General features: G+C 42.6%; 1 protein-coding gene across 6 annotated transcripts in view; it reads left to right on the top strand.

The window, feature by feature from the left end:
* The window catches only part of LDLRAD4 (low density lipoprotein receptor class A domain containing 4), a 180,161-nt gene extending 165,892 nt beyond the window's left edge, over positions 1–14,269 (top strand). For 4 of the 6 annotated variants that reach the window (XM_061357444.1, XM_061357449.1, XM_061357446.1 and 1 more), the window contains 3 exons: positions 2,736–2,890; positions 12,252–12,305; positions 13,586–14,269. In XM_061357444.1, the coding sequence (XP_061213428.1) occupies positions 2,736–2,890; positions 12,252–12,305; positions 13,586–14,128 (752 nt within the window). In that variant the 3' untranslated portion in view covers positions 14,129–14,269. The remainder of the gene's footprint in view (positions 1–2,735; positions 2,891–12,251; positions 12,306–13,585) is intronic. The other 2 variants (XM_061357445.1, XM_061357447.1) reach the window with 1 other exon arrangement.
* Positions 14,270–14,984: the final 715 nt, after the last annotated feature.

The raw sequence follows: 14,984 nt of genomic DNA, 5'->3' as shown, positions 1-14,984 counted from the left end.
TTGTGCGTTTGCCATAATGAAGTATTCTCCTGGGGGGGAAATACCACCGTGTTCTAAATATTATTTCCTGTGTGTGAAGAAACAGGTGTGAGTGTGACAGAGATTTAGGGAGGTAAAAACATACACTTTCTCTTCCCAAATCTCCCCCGCCTCTTTCCCAGTTAATCTATAGGAAAAACGGGGAGGAAGAGATGCCTGTTAGGAAGGTGATATCGAGGGCTCTTTGCACCCAGCAGCAGGGCAGGAGGTGAGCTGGCGGCCGACGTGACCCCAGTCTGTGTCAGTAGCTGCCAGAGACTTTTCAGATTGCTCCGAGCAGTGCCAGTAAATAGAAGTTGTTGCTGCTCTTGTCTCTTTGCTTTTCCTGTTAATAACCTAATGAATAGCAGGAGGGCTGCTCGGGGGAAGGAGAGATTAAAGATTACTTTCCGTTTTCCTTTCCCCGTGCTTTTTAGTGGGAAAATTCACTTGAGTGTCAGTAGGGTGTTTTGTTGTTTAATTGGAAAATCCTCTGTGCTAACACCTATGTGCTAGGTTTTATTTTTCTTTGTAGCTGTGTTTTAGTGAAATGTTTCCAAGGGATTACCCCTTCCCAGGGCAATGCTTGCACTCAAAGTCACTTATTTCAAAAGGAGAGGTACTGTCCCCTGCCACTGAAATGCTGGGGCTGTGATAAATTTAGAAGACTGCCCTTGGCAGATAGAGAAGTAACATGTCATTCCAGTGATCTCTGCATTCTAGGAAAGCCTAAATCAACACTGCTTGTTTAGCATGTTGCCCTTTAGCAGCAGTCTCTCAATTTCTAGTCTAAAGTATTGCATGGACTCTCCCCCAGAAAAGTTTTAGGTAAAGAAGCCCTTTATGCTCGGTAGCTGCAGAATGTTAATTGCAGCAGTTGTCAGCTGTGTCAAGTCTGTATTCTGTGCTTCTGAGCCAAGGAAAAATTACTTAAACTTGGCTTTGGTGGGTTTGTTTTTTAATTATTTCTATGCTTTCTGCTTTTTGATCTATTGGCGTAGACATTGTTAGCTTCCAGTGATGTAAGGGGGGGGGGAGGTATCACTGCATTGCATGTGGGGCTGATAGCAAAGGCAGGGCAAAGCACTGACTAATCGAATGTTTTGTAAATGCTGATGATCTTTATGATGAGTGTATGGTACTTAACAGCAAAGAGAAATTAAATGATAGATGTGTTTTCCCCTTTACTTTCTTCTTGGCCTAAAAAAGGTTTAGTTTATTCCTGAGACGATTGCAGAGCCTCAGTACTTAGATAGTGGTGTCCCTGTGCCCGCTGGTAACTTGTGACAAGCAGCTGGACCTCGCAACAGCCTCCAGTGGACACCTGCATGCTGCAGTCCCCGTAGCATGAGGTTTTGTTCACAAGAGATCTTAGAATAATGGAACAGCCTTGTGTTTCTTTTAGTTCCACTACAGGCCACTTTAGATTTTTATGTGTGAACAGCTCAGCTTCATAGCTGTGTTAATGTAAGTGTACTGCTGTTACATAGAAGGCTGAGGATGACTGCAGCTGAAAGAGATAAGGGGATGGGGGAGCTTGTTTTCTCCAGTATGTGCTTTGTCTTTTTATATTTTGTTATCTTTCTTTCCTCATCTGCTTTTAAAAAACAAATTTAATACCAGCTCCCTCAGTTCCTGTTTCGGTGCCCAAAAATAGTGATGTTCTTGGAAAGTGCTGAAACTGAGCAACTTGTGCTGCTGCTTTGCTTTTTCTACCAGCCTAGCAACCAAAGGTGACTTCCCATTTACTAGAGTTGTCTTTCAAGATGAGAGCATCCCCTGTGAGCAATGCAGTTTCCATAGAAATATCAGGAACTGTGTAGCTCCAAAGGGCAATTTCTCCACTTGCATTGCTTGTACTTTCTGCTCCTGTATAGCAGAAGGGGTGCAAGAGTGACTTATTTCTAAATATACTTAATATTTATGGTATAGGCAGGACTTCTGATAAGGTAATAGCCTCTGATGTTCATTGTAGTTACCTCTTGCAACAGCCAGGGTCCAGGATTCATTCTAACCGTGGTTGAGCATATATTGTTTAAAGTACCAGTTCTCTTCTAATTTTTACCTGAATGGGAATATCCTAGAAAAGTTAATTTCACTCTGGTTGGAGCGAAGTGAATAGTTGAAAGAGAATTACATGTAGATTCAATAGGAAAAAAGCTTGTTCTCCACTTAAGTAGCTTTCGTGCTGTTTAGCTGTTAAAAAAAATAAGGATGGTTTACTATATACAGTGTCCTGATTTCTTTCTGCATGGTCCCTGCTTTGAAGCAGCTGGAGGCCTCTGGACTCTATTGGCAATCCAGGTGGCTATTAAACTGGAGTGAGTGTCATACATGGTGTTCTTTGGTTTCTTTGTCAGGATTTTTTTTTTTGTCCTTCCCCCCCCCCCCTTAACTGTTGTATTATCCAGAAGGCTTTTCTGAAGTGTTTCTGCTGAAGAGTTTATTATCTGTAAAGGCTGCAGAGAAGGATCACCAAGAAGTTCCTTAGCTGTCACCTGCAGTTATTTATACTGACTGACCGGCACTGGCCAAAAATGAAACAATTTTCATATGTTTTGGAACAGTGTGCTTCACAAAACTTTGTGAAATGAACAGCAGTAACATCTTGCTCCAGATCAGTCTTGAGGAAATACTGAGGGTTTTTCAAATTACTGTTTTGATGGGTAACATTCTATGTGTGATTGACATTTTCCTTTTTTTTTTCTTTGTTTTAGCTGAACTGGAGTTTGTTCAAATCATCATTATAATTGTGGTTATAACTGTTATGGTGGTAGTGATCATCTGCTTGTTGAACCATTACAAACTCTCGACACGCTCCTTTATCAATCGACAGAGCCAAAGCAGAAGACAGGAAGAAACTTTGCAGACGGTGAGTATGAGCCCTTTGTACCAACTTCCTTCTCCTTGTGCTGTATGGTCTGCAGCACGGCTTCCTGAGGAGCTCTGGTAAGTGTTGGCAAAACTTCTGATGTCACTTTTTAATACTTGCTATAATTGGGTCATTTACTGAGGTTGTATTTTTCAGTAGGAAAAAATACTGAAATAAATTCTATATACACTGTCTTATTTTTAGAGCCTTCTATGTTTTATGTAGCCTGTTCTCATTTTACGTTTGGAGGCTCATATGCGACATCCTGTTTGCTGCTGTTGTAATTTGAAGGGGAGTTGGGGGGGAATTAATGGCGATCACCTGAGGTATGAAGATTTGAAATGCATATTGTGACTTTTCATATACTTACTGGTATCCTGGAGTTTTATTAGTGCTACTGTTTTGTGAAGCTACACTAACTGTTTGCTCTATCCAAACTGGCTAAGTAAGGTCCCAGGAAAATATAATGTTTTTTTTTCACTCGAACAGTAAGAAAATACTAGGAAAATGATCCCTCCAAGGATGTGGAGTGGTTAAGATGTGTTGTTACAGAGACAAAGGCTTAAGACCAGATCTCAGTTGAGACTTAAACCTGTCTTTAGTCAACCTAACAGTAAATGGGCATGTGACTTGCCTTGTGAGTAACCCAGGAGTTTACTGGGTGGGATGCACTGCTCCCATGTGAGGGTTAACCCCCAAGGGTGTCCCTGACCTTGGGACACACCTCCAAAGCCATGGATGTTGCAGGGAGATCCTTTTTCCTGATGTGCTTTTTGATGTCCTTGAAGTGATGCCTTTGGCTCTTTGCTGACTGTGATGGCCAAGGGGCCATTTGTGAGGGGAGGCTTTTGATGCATTAAATTCGTGGCAACAGCTCTGGGTTCACAGCTTAATTTCATTTCACCATCGAAAAAATTGTAACTGAAAGGTGTGGGTCCCATAATGGCTTACGCTAGTTGCAAGTCCACACAGTCTCACCTTTCTGTCACAGTCCTGTGTTTTCTCTTTTGTGCTCCTTAGGAAGTTGCTAAGATCATGTTGTGAGGCCTCCGGGGCAATCTCACTGAACACTAATTGCCTTTTTCTTTTTTCTTTTTTCTTTTCAGTTAGATTTCAGCCAGATCAGGGAGCAAAGTGCTGGGGCAGGGGAGGGAGTGCTGGCAGGGGAGGAGCCAGGGGTGCTGGAGCCAGGGCTAGACCCCTGGCAACTGGCAGCTCCGTCCTGAAAACCAGCTATAAAATGTGATGAATGCAGGGCTCCCAGAGCTGTCACTTAGCACATCACCTGCACCCTCTTGCTGCACTTGAGCAGCTCTTATGTCAGAGGCTGCATAGAGAGAAAAGGAGCTCAAGGGTAGGTTGCCTTATTTCCTAGTGCTTTGGTAGCGTAGGAATTTTTAGCTCTACTTTGGTTACAGCTGAAACTGGAACTTGTCAAACCTTAACCTTGTGGACTTCAGGGCTGGAAAAATTGCATAGATTAATTTGAATGTTGCTTTGAAATGGGCACTGTAATTAAAGAACCACACTCCTGTCTGAAAAATGTTAGGTATAATTGGTACAAGAACCTAAAATGAAATAATTTGAGATAAAGGAAATGCATTTTCATCCTCAAATCTTAAAACTGCAGTAAGCTGTCAAATGCGTGAAGTAACCCATTATTTACTTTGTATGGTTTGTTAGTATTGTCTGTCATCAGACCAAGTGGTGCCTTTTCTCTTGGACACAAGGGAGGAAGCGTCATCTTCTTGTGAAGAACATGCAGTTTGGCAGTGGGGACTTAAGAGCTGCTTTACTCTCTAGAATTGTTCTTTATTAATTTTTAAAACACTGACTCAGTTTCAGTTTGATGGTGTCATTGTAAGTAATGATAATCAGCCATGTGAGCACTTCATGGGAATTGATTATTGGCTGGCAATAACTAGTTACTAATCCTTCCAAAAACTCTGATGTAGGTTTGTCATCAGTATTACTCATGTGGATTTCTGATAAACTGAAGATGTTCTTAAAAGGTCATGTTTGTGGGGAACAGGACTTCAGAGGTTTCTGAGGTTAGATGTCAGATATATTTGAATTTTTCTTTGTCTCGGGTGTTAAAGGAAATTCTGGTAGAAACTGGTTGCGCGCTATTTGTAGTGCAGACCTTAAAAGCAGTGTGTGGTGCATGAGGGTAGAAAAACTAAAGCATATGTTCTGTCATGTGAAACTGGAAAGGATCAGTCTGTTCTCACTGTCCATGGCGGCATGAGGCAAGTAGTGTGAGCAGTAAGGTTTGGGTTAGATTATACACTTCAAAAATATATTTCTATTTTAACCAGGCAGGCCTTGTTCTGTGTGCAGATGCAATCGATAAATGGGTGCTCTTCCAAGGCAGTTTTTTTTTTAATGGTATATAGAGTCTGAAAACAGATTTAAATGTTTATTAACTACTAAGGTCTGAAGAAAAAATTCTGACTCAGGCCTTCTGCTGGAGGAGAAATAATGAATGGAAATAAAGGAAATACAGCCATGTTTCTTAAAGCGGTAAGGCAAATTAATTGACTGTTGGCTAGTTCCTGTAGTGAACTGCGGAGTGAGCCCCCCTTCACGTAACTGGGGTAGCAGAAGTGTATCAAGATACAGAACAATGCGTTTCCTATTCAGATAGGCCTTTTTTTTGTCCTTTTGTTACCTTCAATTTTCCTTCAAGCCTGTCCTATTTCTAGATTATAAAGCCTTCCAACAGCTGAGCTCTGGCTGAATTACACAGATTTCTGGCCTCATAAAGACCAGCTATTGAACAGATGATATCTCTTATTCTGGTTCTTCTAGAAAGTGCAATATAAATGAACAGATAAATTAGCTATTGCCTTAATTGCCAGCCTCACACTTGTAAAATGCATGGGGTCAGGCCTGCAAAATAATGAAATAAAAAGTATTTGTGTGTTCTTTGTCTGGGTCAACTTCCTTCTGTGTTAAACCCAACCAACCAATCAAAAAAACCCCAGCCAAAAACACCACCACAAAAAAATCCTGGAAATTGGAATTCTCATTGTCTTCCAAGTCCAGAAATTTGGGTATCAGAGGATATCACTGCCTTCACAAGTGTTAGGAACTTAATGAGCTTCTGGTGGCCCTAAATTCATTCCTTCTCCCAACCCTGGTGGCTGCTGTCTGTCTTTTTCACCTATAAAGTGGGTATTGAAGGAGTACTGAACGCTTGGAATGCTCCAGGCTCACTCCTGGCAGCGAAGTCTTTGCCAATTATCACACAAGATGTTCGCCCTGACCGGCCCCTGCCTCTCAGCACCAAAAGCAGCATTGCTGCTAGGGCTAGTCAGCTTGCACTAGCACCTGACTTGGTAGTGTCTATCTAGAATGCCAAGTTCTAGGAGCACAGCTAGAAAAATACTGCCCTGTTTCCTGGAACAGCTATTTCAGAATAAAAATGTGTAATGTCAAGAGAGTGTCAGAAAATACTCAATAATATTGACAACTCCAGGGATTTGTTGGTGATTTCAAATGTTAGTCTTGCCTCTTGGCCTTTTAAATTATTCCCCACTGGTGTTGGCATTATTCCTTCTGTTCCCTGCTGGCATCCCTGGGCCACTTATTCTCATTTACTTACTGACGTTCAGAAGAAAGAAAATCCCACTGGGAACGAGAACCCGGGGTGAATATGAGTGCTGTAGACCACCCTGATTTGCCAAATCTTCCTTTGGTGCCAGGCACTTGTCGGCAACAGCTGGATGTGCACTGTGTTCTCCTGCTGTCTGCATGAGGGATATGGGCTTGCCTTTCCACAGGGAGTGCTGCCAGGAGGGACAGTGTGTCCTGGCTGCTGGTCTTTGAAGTCTACCACAATAAAGCCAGAGCATCTTTAAGAAGGGAAGGATTGTCTAGGAAATCTAGAGTTAGGACTAGAAGCAAGGAATGCCAGCTTTGAGTGGCTCCTGACTCAGTGTGTCTCCTTGGGCAACTTGCTTCATCTCCAAACAAAGGAGGAAGGATAATAGTACTTATTTCCTTCACTGGGATGAAATTAAGATTACTTAAAGTGGTAAAGTGCTGTGAAGTTGAGGAAATAAAACTTTTAAAGCATTAAGTAAGAGAAATAATTGCTTTAAGTGTAGGGAGGTGCACTACGTATGAAAAGTTTGGTGCTCTCCATAATTACCTCTTTAATACTTCTTGTTACCGTATACTGCTGTGCCAGACACTGTAACCTTTCCTTCCCTTGGGGAAACACAGCTTTTAAAGGAAGGAGTGGTCCTGCTGGAATACTTGTCATTCTGTTGGGGACAGCACAATAGTTTGTTTGGCTGGGAAAATGTTGCATCTTAAGAGCTGTGGTGGTCTGTATCAGCCGGGAAGAGGCAGGGAGGCCCATGTGCCTTCCCTGAACATTTTTAGCAAGGCACTGTTTTAATGTGGTGTAAGGTACCACCTAGGGCCAAAATCAGAAACTACACTGCTATCTGAAACCTATTTGCAAAAGAGGTGTGTATATTTGTGTGTGTATGTATACACATATGAAAAATAATAAAATAAAAATCTGAGTATAATTGAAGGGAAGAGAGGGACCTTCTTAATCTTTCCAGTGAAATCTTTCCAGGTGAAAACCTGACTTTTATTTCTCAGGAAATAAAAATTTCAGGCGGAGTTCTAATTCTCAGAAACTTGGAAGTGTATGAAAAAACAAGAATCTCCTTAAGATTCAGTAAAAATAAAAGCTTGGATCATACGAGGTTGTCATTGTTTAACGCCAGATGGTAACTGGGCACCAAACTGCTGCTTGCTTCCAGCGGAATGGGGGAGAGAATCAGAATGGTGAAAGTGAGGAAACTTGAGTGTTGAGATAAAGACAGTTCAATGGGTAAAGCAAACTGGTGCATGCAAGCAAAGCAAGCCAAGGAATTCATTCATCATGCCCCATGGTCAGGTAGGTGTTCAGCCATCCCCAGCAAACCTGGGGACAAGCTGTGTCCCAGCTGTGAAAACCTGTGTCCCAGCCTGCTCATTAGGGGGGTGGTGTGAGGAGCAGAAAAGGCCTTGGCTCTGTGTAAGCACTAATGAAAACATCCCTGCATTATCAGTGCTACTTCCAGCACAGATCCAGAATGTAGTCCAGTGTTAGTTACTATGAAGAACATTAACTCTATCTCAGCCAAAACCAGCACAGGGATGTTTTTCTTTATTGCAGTTTGAAGAATTTTTCTTACTGAGCACAGATTTTTACCTGTATCTTATCCTGAGTTAAATATTCTTCTGCCTGCCTGCTGTCTATCAATGTGCTGATGATCAGCTGAGGTAGCTGGATGATACTGCTTGCTTCCGGAAGCACTGTGTTTAAAATTGCCCTCACAAAGTGATCTTTCTAAACTGTTTGATTCTAGAGGCTGTAAACCTTTGTAAAATACAAATTAGGCAAATTATGTTAGGTTTATCCAGTCTTCTAAGCTCTAAATATTGAGCTAAATAATCACCATAAGATAATTCACCATAAGATAATTAAGTAATCACCCAACTGGATTTATTAAATGACGTTATTTCAAAACCTAATCACAAAATTAATTTCTGTAAGTTATTGTGAAACCCAGCAATGGCAAAGGTCGGCAAAAGACATAGCTGGATCCCTAAGATTTTTCTTGCTTTGTAGGAGCTAGGATTTACCATGGAGGTGATTTCTTTTTAATTCCCAAAAGCTAACACTGTTAAAAATAAATACAGCATAGGGGATTAATGTATAAGCTTTCTCTTCCTATTACTTTTAAGTACTGAAGCTCATACCTGAAGAAACTTAGCCTCTTTAAGAAGGGGTGAGTTGAAGCGGCTAGCTATTGGAAATCTGTAAGAAGCAGGGAAATCATATATTGTCCACAAACAAAAAACAAACAAGAACACCCCCCCCAACCCAGCTGGTGAATTGCATTTCCTCAGGTTTGACCTTGATTGCCCATACCTAAGAACCACTTGCACAAATCCCTGGGTGTTGGGTGTGAGGGGGTCATCAAGCAGGACTGCCAGCGCTGGATTTGCTAGCTGGGAAGTTCCTTTTGGCACAATGCCATGCAGTGGGGTTGCTGGGGCTGCGAGCTTGTGCCAGTCCTGGCAGCTGTTCAGTCATGGTGCTGAGCTCTATTGCCTGTGCCTGGCTTTGTCTTGCTCACAGGGTGAGAAGTGGGATGAGAAGTCACCGAGTGAAAAGAAGTTCAAAGTAGTTTTTTATCATTAGGCTGAGCTGCCTTAGTAATTTGAATAGTAAAAAGAGAGGAACAGTGTAAGGGAGCGAGGTGTCCCTGCCCATGGCAGGGGGGTTGGAACTTGATGATCTTAAGGTCCTTTCCAACCCTAACCATTCTATAATTCTATGATTCTATGAATATGAATGCAAATGCTGTCAGTTCTTACCTTATTTTCACAGATCTGAGCACAGGGAAGTATTTTAGCTGTCAAATGGAGGTCAGTAAGTAGAGGGACAAGGAGAGAGCAAGAAATAATACTTTTCATCAATGTAAATCAACGCACATTGTTTATGGCAGTACCAGCATGTTATTTCTTACATCTGGGGGAAGGGGAGGAGGGGGAAGGTATGGATATATTTCCCTTCTGAAACATTGAGGTTTTCCCTTTCTTCTTCTCTAAACCTCTTGCTATGACACCAAGAACAGTGGGGTAGGTAGGCACCAACCCTTGTATCTATCCAGTGCATGTTTTTATCTGTCCTTGCAGGTCACTGTACAGTAACTTCAGGACCTAGAAGGGGGACTCCTGCATAGCTGAATGCAGGAAACCCAGTAGTTTGCTGTCTCCTTCCCTTTCTCCTTGCCTTTCTCGCTGTCCATTTTAAGACTGGCTCATGCACTGTGTAAGAGTGCATGAGCCTTTTCTTGCATTGGGCCAGTTAGTCTAGGCTTATTCCAGTCATGATGAGAATCCTCTACTGTGGTACTGAACCAATCACGTATGCATAGTGAGGTTAGTCTGCATGTGGTGTGTGAGCCCAGTATTTTCCAAGTGTGGGCATGCTGAGCATATGCTACCCAGCCATCTGCTTGTATTGTTCCTCTGGCTCCTGAGACAGAGATCTTACTGGGGGCTGGCTGCTGCCAAATGATTTATTCAGCACGCTGCTCTCTCCAGAAGAAACATTAGGGAGGTGAGTAGTTACAGGTGGGCTGTAGAACACACTGTCACAGAGGCCATGTTATCACAATCCTTGTGTCCTAAGGATCTCATAGCCTTGGAGTTCAGGGGCATCCCAAACTATCTCTTCAAGCAGTTAGCCCAGAACAGGGAGAGCCTTGGGCTCCTTTGGTCCAACTCTTTCAGTAACCTGATTGCACTAGGTAGGGTCCCTGTAGCAACTGCAGTGCCTCTAGGCAGGGTCTTTTACTGTACTGGGCATCAACATGTACTGTTCATACTGGTACAGTGATGGGCATCTCCACTCCTACAGCAGGTCATTTCTGTTAGGCATTGCTGGTACCAGGTCTGTGTGCCTAGGCTAAGCATGCAGGTCCTGCTCCCATCTCAGCAGAAGGAGTTTTTCTCCATGTGTTGTGCCATGTCCCCTAGCTGTTCTTACTCTCCTGCCTTAGGGCCCTAGGATGGGAGTCCTTGATTCTGCTTCCACCATCAGGAAGCTGAAATAAAGTGAGTGGGATTGAATTCCTTCCTGGGTTGTGCCATTGGTTTTGTCTTTTTTTCCTCTCTTCTGAGCTTGAACACATTAAAGATGAGATTAAGACAGTTGCAATAAGCATAAAGTTGTACTTTTCAAGCCATCACTTGGGAATCTGCTGTTGTGCTGTGTATGGGATGTAGTTTGTGGGCAGTTAATTGAGCATGTTAGCTTTGACTAACATGTTTTAGTTAAGAATTACAACGGGCTTGGAGCCTGCTGGGCAGCTGCTGATAACCTGCTTGTCTTTAATTGTGCAAATATATCCTCAGATATTTCAAAATACACCTGGGTTATACAGTTACAATTTCTTCTATTGACAAAACCTTATCTAGGCACTGAAATACATGAATCTAAGCAAGATTTGTCTTTTGTATCAGGCTGTTGCAAATGGGGATACTTGCAAAGGGATGTTGTGAATAGTGTAATTGTCAGCCTCTCTCTCTCTCTGCTCTCTAAAGCTACAGAAGAGAAGTGATTGACCAGTTTTGTTATTCAAAGCATTTCCCTTAACAGCTGAATCCTGTGGAAGATTCCTCTTAAAGCAGCTTTGCTCTGCAGTGGACTCTCCTGATAAGATCACAGACTGCTTTTGGTCTCTGAGTGTCATGATGAACATCTAGTTAGGTCTATTTTTACATCTGAAATATGTTGAAAGATGCTATGGTGAGAAGCAGCAATAAAGGAAGATTTGAAAGTAGTCTGTACAGGGTGATGCTTTTGGGGACAGTATTCATTTTCCTTCCTGTTCCTGAACTTTCTTGTGTTTATAAAAGCATAAAACTGGAATTAGCACCAAGAAAATAGTCATGAGCATACAATGTTTTGATTTTTCTCTTTTTGCAGCAGAACTGAAGTACTTTTCCATGTACCTGCTCTGATGTGTTCTTTTCAGCTTCAAAATTGTCTAGTGATATAAATCCATTGCAATTACTAGTACTACTCTAAAGAATTAATTGAGAAGAAAAATAATGATAAGCCTTAAGCCATTTTTCCTTATTGGCATGTTGTTCTTCACCCTTTTTTTCTGCCGTAAGTGCTGGTACAACATTTCCAGGTATGAGAGAGAAAACGCTTTGGCCTGAGAAGGTGTCTGGGGAAGTGGTTGAAGAGGAAGGGGAACTGGTGGCTGAAACCTCAGCTGGTCAGCTACTATTTATGGTGGGAATTGGGCAACTGACAGTTTTGACCAGACTGTACCTGGGCTTAGAGTGACTATCACTTTGCTGACACTAGAGATGCCAGTTTTTGTTGCAAACTGTTTTGCCTCTGGTCTGTAATTGGGATCCTGGCTGCTGGTCAGCTTCATTGGACCTGCTTATGTGGCCTTGTCATAGGCTGGGAGGTGACAGGTGCCCGCTCAACACACAAGTGCTTACGTTTCTCCTGTCATCACTGCATGCTGCTGCACTCGTAGCTGCAACTGGCTTGCTATGTCCTTACAGCCTGTGAGGCTCCGTGCTGTGGATGGTGCCTTGGCACTAGTAAAACAGACCAAGCTTGATTTACTTGGGTGCAGAGCAGCTGTTTGCTCTAGTTTTAGAGAAACTGGTGGGATGTTCCTTGTTTATTGCCTCTCTTTAGGTGGAGACAGCCAGTCCATTGAAGCTGACTGACTGTAGGAGTTGTGGTATTCAGGCAGGATGCTGATGCGATCTATTAATTTTTCTTCTTTTGTTGTTTTCTTCTGCATTCCAGGAAGGGTGCTTGTGGCCTTCAGAAAGCTCGGTTTCACGCCAGGGTGCTTCAGAGGTACAAATTTCTTATCATCTTCACCAATGTGCTTTCCTTGTTACTGTAATATATATCTTGTTCCTTTCAGAAACATCAGTATATTTAGTAAATAAAGCTTTTTTGATGTAGACCAAGAGCAGGTTTCATGTGGACAACTGAACCTGCCTTAACTTCCGTTCCATAGATGCCTAAGTTTTTTCATTAAAAGAACAGAATTCTGCCTACCTGGCATCTTATCTCCATCATCACCTCCTGTATCATAGTAGCCATTCACAGGTAATTGGTAGAGGTGTGTCTCTCTCATGCAGTGGCTCAGTGATGGAGTATTCAGTGGAAGCTGGGAGACCAGTTTATCTTCTCCCTGAATTTTTCTTGGATTTACTACACATATCCTATCACCAGTGTCTCCCATTTTCTAGTTAGCACAGATCCCTGGTCTGTGTGATAATTTGTGGGTGCATTGCTCTGAGTGGTGCAGCTCTCCTGTGATAAACAGCAGACTTCCTGACATCTGTAAAGGTCAGGGACTAAAAATCCTGCATGGATCCAGAAATGAGAAGAGCAGTTTGAAAGATCTGAATATAAGAAGCTGATGTGTCTGTCTAGATCTGGGATGGATCAAGTGAGGAGCAATAGCTCCTTATGGAGTATCTTGAACTCTTCCTTTTGTAAAGCTGGACCTTCTCCAGGGCTTGGTATGCCAGGGAGATTTTTTGCACTCTTGCAGCAGCCTCGCAGGCCCTCCCTGGAGGCTGAATTCTGGCTGAGAACTGAGGGGAAGAAGGACACCTGATATACTCTGGTGGTGAAGGCGTGAGATATGCTGGGCCTTTATAAAATGTACTAAAATGACCATTGGAATTCTTTGGTCATGCAGGGTATTACATTAACTCTGAGTGGGAGAGGCAGGTTCAGACTGCAGCTGAAATTCAGCATTGGGACATTTTTGTAGAACTAGTCAATTGTCAAGACTAGAGAGAATGTGTTTCCTATGTTCAGAAACAGAACAATTTTCTCTTGGCTGTGCATGTTTTAACGTCAGATGGAGCTGTGTTGTGTCTTCTTTTTCATTCATGAAGCTCTTCTCAAGTATCATGTGTTACATCCTTCCTGTAACTCCTACCTCTTATTTTCACATGCATGCATGTGGTAGCATGTGTGTACAGTATCTGTTGGGTGTAATCTCTGAGATAGATGTCAAAGAGAAGCATTTTGCATTTTGCCAGTTCTTGGTTGATATGGAGCACCCGCAGTGCTTTGGCTAGATGTGGAATCACATGTGTCTCTTCCTGTTTCAGATCATGTATGCTCCAAGGTCCAGGGACAGGTTTACTGCCCCATCTTTTATGCAGCGGGACCGTTTCAGTCGTTTCCAGCCCACTTACCCGTACATGCAGCATGAGATTGACCTTCCTCCGACCATCTCCCTCTCTGATGGAGAAGAGCCGCCACCGTACCAAGGCCCGTGCACCCTGCAGCTCCGGGACCCAGAACAGCAGATGGAGCTCAACCGGGAATCCGTCAGGGCACCACCCAACCGAACCATTTTTGATAGCGACTTGATAGACATCTCCATGTACAATGGGGGCCCCTGCCCACCAAGCAGCAATTCGGGCATAAGTGCAACCAACTATAGCAGTAACGGAAGGATGGAAGGACCACCCCCGACGTACAGCGAGGTCATGGGGCATTACCCAGGCTCCTCTTTTTTCCATCACCAGCACAGCAACGTGCCTCCTTCCTCGCAGAGGGGGAGCAGACTTCAGTTTCATCAGAACAATTCAGAGAGCACAATAGTCCCCAGCAAAGGCCAAGACCGGAAACCAGGAAACCTGGTCTAAAAGTTACTCGTAAGCCCAGGTGCATTTGAACTGAAGACAAGAGTTTGAAGCAGGGCAGTGGAGGAAGATCCCCCGTGCTCCGGTGCACAATGTTGTTGCGTTTCACGTGGTACAACTTAGTAAAACCAAACGTGCAAACCAGTTCTTTGTTTCTGATTCCTTTCAGGGGAATTACATGCAAAGCAGATTGAAAGAAATACAAACTTCCATTCAGTTTGTCTATGAGCAGTGTTTCAGGGGAGAGGGGGGGATATATTATTTTTTTTTAATAAACTATTTCAATTATTTAATTCTAAAAGTTAACTTAGCACAGAAATGAGGGTTGTACAGCCTGTTTTATACTCACTGAATGGCAGAAGAAAGAAGGTGGTTTTGCTAGCGAAATGGGGGAAGAATTGGCCAGTTTGCTTTTTTTTTTCTCCCAGGGTGTGGATTTTTTTTAAATACGAAACAAAATTCCTGTTTTGTGTGCCAAGGTATAAAGTTGAGAACTTAGATGAATGCAAGGAATTAATTTGTGTTGTGATAAATGTGTTTTAAAAAGTTGCACTATCTTAATGTTTAAAACAAAATATATAAGAGGGAACTGTTTTATGTGAAGTTCTTCTATATGTTGTCTTTTCACCTGTGGAATATTGATAGAGCCTCAGAATTAATCTGGAGGAGTTTGCCCCCCTCCCCCTGGGTTTGCTAGAAAGAGGGGACAGGACTTAGCCTAACATCTCTTGACTTTTACAAATCAAGAAATACAGGGACACTTGTCTTTGCAATAAGTTGCATTCAGATAACAGTGCATCAATGAAGTGTCTTGAAGACTTTTGGATGGAAGAAGGCAAATACGAAATCCAAGTGTTTT

Source organism: Neopsephotus bourkii, unplaced genomic scaffold (genome assembly GCF_033783945.1).
Source record: "Neopsephotus bourkii isolate Nb327-2 ecotype Australia unplaced genomic scaffold, CSIRO-AGI_Nbou_v1 NB_894, whole genome shotgun sequence".
Lineage (NCBI taxonomy): Eukaryota > Metazoa > Chordata > Aves > Psittaciformes > Psittacidae > Neopsephotus > Neopsephotus bourkii.
Note: the sequence above shows the minus strand (reverse complement) of the source record. Positions and strands in the feature narration are given on the sequence as shown.